Source organism: Ovis aries, chromosome 1 (assembly GCF_016772045.2).
Source record: "Ovis aries strain OAR_USU_Benz2616 breed Rambouillet chromosome 1, ARS-UI_Ramb_v3.0, whole genome shotgun sequence".
NCBI classification, from domain to species: domain Eukaryota; kingdom Metazoa; phylum Chordata; class Mammalia; order Artiodactyla; family Bovidae; genus Ovis; species Ovis aries.
Window position 1 is genome coordinate 71332594 of NC_056054.1, and position 12554 is coordinate 71345147.

The following is a 12554-nucleotide window of genomic DNA, read 5'->3' on the forward strand; positions in this document are numbered from 1 at the left end:
ACATGGAAAGCAATAACCTCAAGGGTTCAAATGACCCATTCTTCTCTTGCTAGCTGTATTACAAGTCATTCTCTTTGAAGCCACTAAGAGAATTCAAAACATCTATTCTGCCTCTCTAAAGAGGATGAGATTATCTTTATCAAAGTACCTTAAAGCACATTTATAAAAAACGAGTAAGTTATCACAGGCACAAGAACTGGTATTCATTTTATGACTCATTACAGTGGTTAACTACAAAACCACCCAAAAGATAGAAGATAAATTATGTTCACAGAATGGAAAACTATACAGCATATGTCATAAAATAAAAGACAGTTTCTCACACATCAGTAGGAATCTCAGAATTCATAAAAGAGGTCACAAAAGAACAATATGATTCTGTCTGCCTAGTATTCCAAAGAGGGCAAAGCTCAACTACATGAATACTAAAATATTTAAAGTAGCCAGGGAAAGATAAACAAAATTCAGGATGATGGTTCATCTGGTGAGTGACAAGGCAAGGTTATCAAGGAGGTATACACAGGGGCCTTCTAATATACTCATAGTGTTTTGTTAGGCTAGGTGTTGAATATGTATGGGTTTGTTTTATGATTTTTAAACTGTACATATACATGTACATATTTCTCTCTCTGAGACAGTTCATTATAAAAATAAGATAGTTATAAACAACAAGGATTTACTGTATAGCACAATGAACTATATTGAGTATCTTGTAATAAACTATAATGGAAAGGAATCCAAAAAGTATGTAGATATATACCTAAATATATGTATAACCTATTCACTTTGCTGGACATTTAAAACTAACACAATATTGCAAATTAACTATACTTCAATTAAAAAGAAAGAAAAAGGAAAATAAAGTAGCTAAGATATCCCCAAAAAGGAATCTTTTCATCTTTCACTGAATTTTCACTCCAGACTTAATACTTATGTACCTGGACTTATAGATTCAGAATCCAGAGATCTAGATTCACTGCTTCCCCCAGTGCTCTCAGAATCACTAAACATTCCAAATGTCCATGACCTTAGAAAAGACGGACCTTTAAGAAAAAAACAGTTAAAAGTCAAACTTGGCTACAGATGAATTTCATAAGGCAAAATACTGACATTATTTAAAATGAGACAAGTCAAACTTCTCTAACAGTGTGACACAGCTGGCAGGCACAGTGCTCACAACTATGATTAAAGCTTCATAAGGTTATAATTCAAGGCCTGATTTTTAAATGCCAGACCTGCAACTCATTTAATGATCACATTTAAACAACTTTAGCTTTCAAGAATTAGTTCTCTTTTTAGTGTGAAAAACTACCTGTTATGTCTGCACTGTTAGAGCATCTGTCCTCTTCAGTCTTATTAGAGTTGTCAGGAAGGCGTACAACGTCTTCTAAAGAGTCAGAAGGTCCGTATCCAGAAATGGGAGGACTGCTTAATTGTTTATTTACATTCCTAAGAAAACCCAAACAAAATTCTTCATACAGAAAAATGACAAATCATCAGCCCACTTTATTTTCAGAAATATCTGTTAATTTAATGAATAATTAAATAAACTAAATATTAAGAAACATATTATACAGTTGAACTTCTTAAAAGATGTGAACAAAACTTATTAATCATTTTTATTTATTACAGTTGAAACTTGAAAAAGAGGAGCAAAAATACAGTCAATTATTCATAACACGGTTAAACTTTTCAAGTATAACCTGTGTGGATTTCTAAATCTCAAATAGCTCTGTGTCAAAATGGAAAGCTTTACTCTAAGTCAATTACATCTTAAATATTTTAAAAATCCAGAAAGTTTTAAAGTTAATGCTGTCAGTGTTAGAAACGACACCACCTGACACCAGATAGTAAACTCAGCAATGAAGATTTTATATCGAGAAATAATTTCTTCTATATGTTAATTCTCACCCATCAACTTTCTCCTCTTCAGCTGAATTTGTGGCCCTGACAAACTCACTGTACTCTTGGCCTGGGTCATAGAGTTTGGCACTATCACAGAGAGATTGTAAATTGCTTGAGAGGGAGGCAGCCTGCAGGTGCTGCATCTGGAAGAGGTTAACTGTTACCTATGGTCACAAACAAAACAAAACAAAAAGGTAAAAGAGTCATGCTACAGAGAATGCTATGTACATACACATTTATTTCAAGTAACAGTACCAAGAAAAAGGCCACACAGTGAAGAATTCAACAGTGAATATCATCGTGAGCACACTATGTCACCTGACTTTGTACAAGGACTAAATTGGGGCAGGGGGGCGCGGAAAGTAGTTTTAATTAAGTATCTAGGATCAATCATTTCCAGCAAAGCTGGCTTTAATCTGAAAGGTTTAAAAACACAACCCATGCCCCTACAGGTTCACAATTTTAGGAGATGGATGTGTTTCTGATGATCCCAGCTTTGTACTCTAATGATCTGACCGTAACTGTCTACACTGAAAAACATGGAGGAAAAATTCCAATCAGAGCACTATTATTTTGAGTTTCACTTCTTCAATCCTATAAAAATAGAAATGCTTTATACTTATAATGTGTCCTACAGCACTCAGTTTTTATAATTAGGTACTATCTTGAATCTATTCAAAATAATTATTCCATTGAATTTCTACAAATGCCTAACATGCCTACTGTCACGACTGCCACTTATAGGAACAACAACAAAATTAAGCAGACAGTGTTTATAATATACCAGGTCCATCGTGAGAACTGTACATGAATTAACTACTCTCATGTTCATAAAAATCCAAGTTTTGGGTATATTACAGCAAATAAATTGATGAAATCCCAGTCCTCATATAAGAGTTTGCATTTTCCTGAGGGTGGGAGTTGAAGACAGAGGACAAATTAAGTAAGATAATTTCTGGTCCTGAAAACTGCTACAAACATGATACAAGATTGTCAGGTTATGGAATACGATCAGGTATGTGTTTGCAAAAGGGTACTTTTGATATGACAGTTTGGTGAACGACTCTCTGAGGAGGTAGTGTCTGAACTGGACCTGATATAACAGAGAACCAGTGAGAAGTTCCAGGGAGAAAATCAATACAAACAGAAGAGATAGTACAAAGACCCTAGGGCAAAAGTGAGTAAGAAAGAACCTGTCATGCGCAAGAAACAGATGAAAGGTCAGTATGGAGTTTCACTTTGAGATAAAGCCAAACAGGGAAGACGGCATCTAAACCAAGGTAAGGTACAACAGGAAGCCAGTGGCGGCTTCCCTGGTGACTCAGTCGGTAAAGAATCCACCCGCAGTGCGGGAGACCTGGGTTCGATCCCTGGGTTGGGAAGATCCCCTGGAGGAGGGTATGGCAAGCCACTCCAGTACGCTTGCCTGGAAAATCCCCATGGTTGGAGTCTGGAAGGCTGCAGTCCATGGGGCTGCAAAGAGTCAGACGGGACTGAGCGACTAAGTACAACATACAGCACAGCACAGGATTTGTAACATGATCTGACTTTTCTAAATGCCACTCCCACTTCTGTGCGGGAAATGTGAATGAATGCCAAATTTCGATCAGCTTAATGTTATTTCAAAGACTGCCATGTTTCCTCTTCATCTCTTTTGATTACCAGATGATATGTTGAACTTTTGATTAGACTCTAAGTCCTTTCCAAGGTAGATAGGCATTCTCCAAGGATAACTAGGAGTCAGCATAAATAGTATTTGAAAAGTGCACATAATAGAATCACTTGTTCCTCCTTCAAGTAACATGGGAAATTCAGATTGTGGATGGTAAAGTTTAAGTCCAACAATTAGCTGTAATTGGGAATTCTCTGGTTAATGGTAAACTGAACTGAATTCTCTTGATCCTAAAGGTAATTTTATGTCCATTTTTAATACTTTTTAATAAACTTTATGAATCTAGTTAGAAACACTAATAATTAAAAAAAGTCAAATAAATACACAGGCATAATCAATCAACTCATCCACTTAATGTTTGTCTATGCTGCTGCTGCTGCTGCTAAGTCGCTTCAGTCGTATCCAACTCTGTGCGACCCCATAGATGGCAGCCCATCAGGCTCCGCCGTCCCTGGGATTCTCCAGGCAAGAACACTGGAGTGGGTTGACATTTCCTTCTCCAATGCATGAAAGTGAAAAGTGAAAGTGAAGTCGCTCAGTCCTGTCCAACTCTTAGCAACCCCATGAACTGTAGCCTACCAGGCTTCTCCGCCCATGGGATTTTCCAGCCAAGAGTACTGGAATGGGTTGTCATTGCCTTCTCCGATGTTTGTCTATGGGTACTTATAAATAAAGCCTTATATGTACTGGAAGTCCAATCTTAAAATCTCTTTTCCCTAAATTATTCAGTCTTCTCCCTCACCTAACAGAAATGCTGAATATTGAAGTCCCCATGGGGCAGATCCTGCAGGACTTGCTGGGAATCTTCACTGGGGTGGCTCATGGGTACTTCAAAAATCATCATGTCTCTAAGATCTTTTTGTCCCCTAATCCCCTCCTGAGTCTGGGACTTTGTCCTTTTCTTGTAGGTCCCCAATGAATAACAGCACAGTGGCCTAAGTGCTTCATAAAGGGTAAATAACCAAATGAATAGTAGTAGAAAGTGTTATCAGTCAAGGTCATACTGAAATCCTGCATGTTTTCTGTTACTGTTCACTCAAGAACAGAGGATTTTCAACTCTATGCCCAGCTTTCATCATCTACATTTAATCTTTAGTTACTCCATGGGCATACAGATTAGCACAAATTTTTCTGAGAGTTGCTGAAATAGAGTATTTCATAATTTCCAATCAATGGGAAAAGTTTCTCTCATATACATTAGCAATAATCTAAAATTTTTTGTTCACTATTTCTGTCCCACATTTTTTAAAGAGATAAAATTTTCATGAATGTTCTTTCAAAGGAAAGGAAAACCTCTTGTGCTAATGTTTCCCATCCTTCAAAGTCCGTTAATTTAATTAGTCCTTTGGTAATTGGTTTGGTCATTTCTCCTTGTTCTCACAGTAATGCAATTTTTGGGGGCCAAGATACATGCATTCCAGGATCTTAGTTCCTAGACCAGGGATTGAACTCACTTCCCTCCTCGGTGAAAGCACGGAGTCCCAGCCACTCAACTGCCTGGAAATGCCCTAAGTAATGTAATTATCCTACATCTCATATCCTTCAACACTTCCTAATTCAATACAGAGTAATTCTTGATGTTTATGATGTAACTTACAATTTTGCTGGGACTGATTTATGTATTTTCCTTAAGATAGTGAGTGAATATAACTGAGTGTCCAGCATCTTTATATTTCAGATGACTTTGTTTTCTTTTCAATGATAGATGTAATAATAATAGATCCTAGAGTGAGAACAAAATTCTTTTGAAAACAATTTGAGAGATGGTGATGCGAAATAGTCACCAAAAATTCCCCAATTCTTCTCTGATGGAGAAGAAAACAAAGAAATCTGAGAAAATTATGGCTCTTACCTTGGGGGAAAAGCACCTACATTTAAGAACTGAATGCTGGATTTGGTATCTGCTTAGATTTGCATGTGAATGATGTCAAAGAGAAGGAGTAAAACTGATTAGACTGGTTCAAAAGAACTCCAGCTAATAAGAAATTCTGTTCACAAATATACATAGGGAGAAACTTCCCATAAACAGACTACATTACATGCTGTAGTGATTTTCAGGAGTTTGTGTATTTGTTCAAGTTTGGGGAACTTGTACCTCAAAGTCTACTTCATACACGGATAAGTACTGCTCTACAATTTTTCAGATGTATTAATTCTCTCTCCCTAGATAAATGCTAAAACTCCTTGAGAGTGGGTATCTGTTGTATATTTCTTTTAAATAAATAGTAGGCAATAACAATAGTGGTATCATCATGCATATTATGACTCTAACAGCACAAAGTGAAGAGGAACTAAAGCGCTTCTTGATGAGGGTGAAAGAGGAGTGAAAAAGCTGGCTTGAAAGTCAACATTTAAAAAACTAAGAGCATGGCATTTTGTCCCAACACTTCATGGCAAATAGAAGGGAAAAAAGTGGAAACAGTGACAGATTTTACTTTCTTGGGCTCCAAAATCACTGCAGATGGTGACTGCAGGCATGAAATTAAAAGACACTTGCTCCTTGGAAGAAAAGCTATGAGAAACCGAGACAGCATATAAAGAGCAGAGACATCACTATGCTGACAAAGGTCCATATAGTTAAAGCTATGGTTTTTCCAGTAGTCAAGTATGGATGTTGAGAGTAGGACAATAAAGAAAGAAGGCTGAGCACCAAAGAACTGATACTTTCGAAGTGTGGTGCTGGAGAAGAGACCCTACTGAGTCCCTTGGACTCCAAGGAGATCAAACCAGTCAATCCTAAAGGAAATCAACCCTTTAGGGGGGTCCCTGAATATTCATTGGAAGGATGGATGCTGAAGCTGAAGCTCCAAAACTCTGGCCACCTAATGCAAAGAGGTGGCTCACTGGAAAAGACCCTGATGCTGAGAAAGATTAAAGGCAAAAGAGAAGGGTGCAGCAGAGGATGAGATGGTTAGATAGTATCACTGACTCAATGGACATGAATTTGAGCAAACTCCAAGAGATACTGGAAGACAGAGGAGGCTGGCACTTACAATCAATGGGGTCACAGAGAGTTGGGCATAACTTAGCAACTGAACAATAGGCATTAACAAGTACAAATGTTATATTCAAAATTGTGTGCTTAGTTGCTCAGTCATGTCCAACTCTTGCGACCCCACAGACTGCAGTCTGCCAGGCTCCATGGGATTCTCCAGGCAAGAATACTGAAATGGGTTGCCATGTCCTTCTCCAACAAAATTAGGTAACTTCTTATTTATATCACATCAAATTAAAAGAAATCATAATTGTTGGATCACCAAACAGCATCACTTTTTTAGATGGAGGCAGACAAATAAGATTAAGCTCATGAGAGAACTCAAAACTATGTTATATGCAGTAGTCAGATTTGAGGGTATTTAGTCTGAAAAAAAATCCAGGGACAGATATTTAAAGTGCTATCTTGTGGAAGAGGGATTATATCAATATAGCACAACTTGAAAAGTCTACAAGAAAACGGATTTTTTTAAAGCTCAAAATACATGTCATACTAATTCTGGAGTTGTTCAAATCAAGGCTGGGTAATCATTCACAGCAAGATAGCATAGTATTTAGAAGCACCAGCTCTGAAGCCATTCTTCAAGTCTGGCTTTCCAACTTATATGGTGAGTGACTTTGATATCAAGTTGTTTATAACTACATTAAACATTTGTTTCCAAAAAAGTTAATGTGCAATAAATCTTGTAGGGGATCCTGTTCAAAATACAGATTCTGATATCAAAAGTCTAGGCCAAAATCCAAAATTCTGCATTCCTCATAGTACTTCCAAAGTAACGAGAATGTGACTGGTACAAGGAATACACTTGGAGAAGAAAGATTTTCTAAACTTTAGTTTCCTCATCAGTAAAATGGAGCTTAAAACAATTATAGTTACCCAATATGATTTGTGGTAATTAAATGAGTTAATGAAGACAAACAGCTCAATACACTGGCAAACACATAATCTTAACTATCATTAGCTATTGTCTGAGGTAAAAGGACTTGTGAAAGGTAAAAAGTTGGCTTAAATAACTTACACAGGAATTTTGAATCCTGGGATTTTGTAATTCTTTTAAATATTTTTATTAAAATTGACTCTGTAAATTAACCATATTAATTAATCAGAATTTGATAAACAAATGAGATACAATTTTAAACACCCAGAAATATTATAAGGAAGGTTTGTGACTCAAATGGAATAAGCTCACTTCCAAAGTCTCTCACTCAGTTTCCCTAAAAACCCTGGACAGAATGCATGGATTAGCTATCTGAGGGCTCTGAAAAGTAAATGGCAGCAAGTAGATTGTGGAAACAAACTACAAATCAAGTTTTGACCAATCCGTGGTATGCTTCCTGTTATTTTTTTCCTGCTAGTATTTCCCAGTCAGTACACTACTCCTACTCAAATACAGGTGACGGAAAGAGTTGGGGAAATTCTCTAGTTTCTTTTGTATGTTTGTCTTCCCTCTTGCCCCAAGCCCTAAGATGAAGTCCTGTGGCAGTGTGAGTGAGGGCAGTAGCAGCAGAACAGACGTCTAAAGCTGAGGGAATTCTTTTCTGTAACTGTAGTCTGAAGAGTGAGGAGTCTGAAATTCCTGTTTCTTTCTCTTTATCCTTCCCCAACTCAGCTCTCAAAGCAGCAGACTAGGCTGACTTCAGTTTCCCAGCCAGAAGGCCTCGAAGGGAGTCCTTAGTTGAAGAGTGAACCTAGCTGGATAAAAAGCCTGCTAAACTTTTTAAGAATCAACACTCAATACAGGTTATAAAGAAAACCCAGAGTCACATAAGGTAATACTGAAATTGCCTAAGATATCATCCAAAATTACTTGTCATACAAAGAACTGGGACAATCTCAACAACTCATAAGAAAAAAGACAAACAGATACCAACACTGAGATGACTCAGCTATTTGAATTATCACAGACTTTAAAGCAGATATTATTACATTTCAAGCAATAAGGGCCAACAATATCAAAATGTGGAAAGACTGAAGTCTCAGCAGAGAATTTGAAGACATAAAAAAGAAACAAGAGGAAATTTTACTACTAAAAAAATATCCAAAACAAACAAAAAAAATCAGTGGATTGACTGTATGGAAAAATGGAGATAACAACAAAAAAAGTCACTGAGCTTGAAGAAAGATCAGTAGAACAACATAAACAATCAGGAGAAAAAAAGATTGGGGGAAAAAAGGTCCTACATGTGGGATAATAACAAAAGGTCTGTCATTTGAGTCTTTAGGGTCTTAGAGGAAGACGAGGGACTGTTACCAAAAAAAAAAAAAAAAAAAATCTGAAGGAAAAATAGCCAAATACTTCTTACACATTGCAAGAGTTAAATCTGTAGATCTAAGAACAGGAGAAACTCAACAAAAGTCACATCCAAATACATTGTAATCAAACTGCTGAAACCCAAAGACAAAGAAAAATTTTTGCAAGCAGACAAAGAAAAACAACATGCTCCATATTAGGGGAACAATGATTCAAGTTTCTATGCATAGAAATTCTGGATGCCAGAGGCAGTGGAATAACATTTTTATAAATAAAGTGTTAAAAGAACTGAATTCTAAATTCAGTGAAAATATCCTTCATGCATGAAGATGAAATAGACATTCTCAGATGAGAGACAACCAAGAGAGTTCATCACCAGTAGACCAACTATAAAATAAATGGTAAAAGAAGTTCTTTGGACAAAAGAGAAATTATATGGGAGAGAAGATGGAACCTCAGAGTGAAAGAATAATAACAGAAATGGTAAATATCTGGATAAATTCAAAGACTAGTTTTATTCTCTTAAACTCTCTAAACTTTGAGACTTCTGAAAACCAAAATTGTGAGTTTGTCTGGTAAGGTTTTCAATGTATGCAGATCATACAACAATGTATGTAGATATCAACCACAACAAAAAATGAATAAAATAACTTATATGGTGGTATAGTTCTTACATTCCATTTGAACTTGGTAAAATATTAGTTCAAAGTAAACTGAAAATGCAGCCATTATAATCTTAGTGCAGCCATTTAAAGAAAAAACACTATACAAATGAACAGATATAGTCAAAGACCCAATACATGTATTAAAATATATACAATAAATTAAACTTTAGACAATCATTTTAGATAAATTAAAATATAATTCTAGTATATAAATAAAACATTAAATTAAGTCTATAATAAATAAATTAAATAGATCAATTAAAATGTAATTCTAAAAAATTGTTGATTCATACAAAAAAGGCATCAAAAGAGAAACAGATGAAGGGAAACATAAGGTACAAAGAGAAAACAAAAAACAGTAGGCCTAAATTTGCACATATATTTAACATTAAATATAAATGGTCTAACCATTCCACTCAAAAGACGGAGATTTTTAAAAGGTCAACACTGAACACTATGCTACAATAACTTTATGTAAAATACATGTTTAAGTTAAAAGTGAAAGAATAGAAAAAGATATACCATGCTAAAAATGCTCAAAAGAAACCTTAACTACTTCTATCAATATTAAATAATGTAGAGTAAAAGGCAAGAAAAATTACCAGGATAAAAAGACACATTTCATAAAGATAAAAGGACCAATTCACCAAGAATATATAATAATCATTAGTGTATATAAGCAATTGAGACATTCAAAATATATAAAGGAAAAACTGAAAGAATTAAAAATATATAGTATGCTAAAAACGTCAAAACTCCTTTCTCAGTAATTGACAGAAACAAAAAGTAAATCGTCAAAGATATGGAAGAAATAAATAATACCATAAACCAAGAGGAACTAATCTATATTTATAGGTTACTCCAGCCAACCACAGCAGAATATACGTTCTTTCAAGTGAATACATGAACAGTACCAAGATAAAGTATTTGTTTCACTATAACAGAATTAAACTAGAAATCAATATCAGGAAAATGTCCAGAAAATCCTCAAATAATTAGAAATTAAACAAGCTTCTACAATATCCACAGGTAAAATCAAAGTCTTGAGGAAAATTAGAAAATATTTTGAATTGTATAAAAATGAAAATCCAAATTCAAAATTTGTGGGATGTAGATAAGCAGTGCTTAGAGAGAAATTAAAATCATTAACTATTTATATTAAAAAAGTAGAGAGGTCTTGATGAACAATCTAAGTTTCTACCTTTAAGAAACTAAAAGGAAAACTAAAAGCAAAATAAACCTAAAGTAAGCAGAAAGGAACAAAAAAAAGCAGAAAAAAAATTTAAGAAGAAAAGTAGAGAAAAACCAATGAAAGCTAAAGCTGTCTCTCAGAAAAGATCAACAAAATTTATAAACCTCTAGGCAGACTAACCAAAGAGAGAGGAAGTGAGAGAAAAGGCACAAATTACCAACATCAGGGAGGAAAGAGAGGATATCATTACAGCTCAATGAGACACTGAAAGGTTAAGAGTTATAAACAACACTAAATACACACTAAACAACACATAAATACAATAACTTAGATGAAAGGGTGGAACTAATTCCGCAAACGACCAAAGTTCACGTAAAAAAGAACTAATTCAAACAGGCCTCTATCAAAAGAAACTGAATACACAGGGAAAGATTTTCCAAAAAAATGAAAACTCGAAGCCAACTACTTCCACCAGGAAATGCCACAAAACATTTAAAGAAATAACACCAATTCTATACAATCTCTTCCAGAAAATAAAATAGGAAGCAACACTTCCCAACTTATTTTATGAGGTCAGAATTACCCTGATTCCAAAATCAGATAAAGGCAGTATAAGACAAAAAAAAGTAAACAAAAACATAATACTAATATCTTTCATAAACAGAGTAGAAAAAACTATTCAACAAAATATCAGCAAATTGAATTCAGCAATTTATAAAAGGAACAATGTGTCACAAACAAAAGTGGCTTATCCCAAGAATGCAAGGATAGATCAAAACTTAAATATCAGTATCAGTATTATGAAGTAACTCATCATATTAACAGACTGAAGAAGAAAAACTCTATTATCACATCAAGTGATGCAAAAAAAAATAATCATATGACAAAACCCAATATTTTCATGACAAAATTCTCACAATTAGAAAAAAATTGAAATTCTTTAACATGATAAAAGGTATCTTCAAAAAATAACAAATCTTACAGGGACTTCTCTGGTGGCCCAGTGGCTAAGACTCTGCATTGCCAGTGCAGGGGGCCTGGGTCTGCTCCTTGTTCGGGGAACCATTTCCCACCTGCCTCAACTAAGAGTTCACATGCCACAACTAAAGAGACCTCATGATTGAAGGCAAAAGGAGAAGAGGGCGGCAGAAGATGAGATGGGTAGACAGACTCGCCGACTTAATGGACATGAATTTGAGCAAACTGTGGGAGACAGTGAAAGATAGGGAAGCCTGGCGTGTTGCAGTCCATGGGGTCACAGACAGTCAGACATGACTTAGCAACTGAACAACACACCACAACGAAGATTGAGGATCCCTCATGCTGCAACTAGGACCCTGTGCAGCCAAATAGATTAATTAAAAGTAAGTATTTTAAAAAACCCTACAGCTATCATGTTTAATGGTGAGAGACTAAGTGTTTTCTTCCTAAGATTAAGACAAAGATGTCTTATCTCACCACTTCCATTCAACGATGAATTTTAATATCTAGCCAGTGTAATAAGGAAAAAAAAAGGAACAGAGTTTGGAAAGAAAGAAAACTGTCCCTATTTGCAGAAAACATGATTTTTTTATGTAAGAAAACCCTATGATTCTGCAAAAAAAGCTCCTAAAAGTAATAAGTGAGTTTAGCATGGTTGCAAAATACAAGATCAAGATATGAAAATAACTCATATTTTTCAACAGTAACAATGAACAACTGAATTTGAAATTAAATAAGCATGTGTGTATGCATAGATATATATACACATGTACACAAATATCATGTACTTGTATCAGATTAACAATGAACCCCTCAAATAAATAAATACTTACATACATAGGTTTAAATCTAACAAAACATGGGAAAGAAACATTAAAAACTACAAAGTGCTG

The 12554-nt window shown here is 35.1% G+C and overlaps 1 protein-coding gene across 7 annotated transcripts in view; it reads right to left on the minus strand.

Annotated features, from left to right (window-relative positions):
• The window catches only part of ARHGAP29 (Rho GTPase activating protein 29), a 79422-nt gene that overhangs the window by 17133 nt on the left and 49735 nt on the right, over positions 1-12554 (minus strand). For all 7 annotated transcript variants that reach the window (XM_042251119.1, XM_027972222.2, XM_015092124.4 and 4 more), the window contains 3 exons: positions 1912-2069; positions 1313-1449; positions 939-1043 (listed from right to left, as the gene is read on the minus strand). In XM_042251119.1, the coding sequence (XP_042107053.1) occupies positions 939-1043; positions 1313-1449; positions 1912-2069 (400 nt within the window). The remainder of the gene's footprint in view (positions 1-938; positions 1044-1312; positions 1450-1911; positions 2070-12554) is intronic.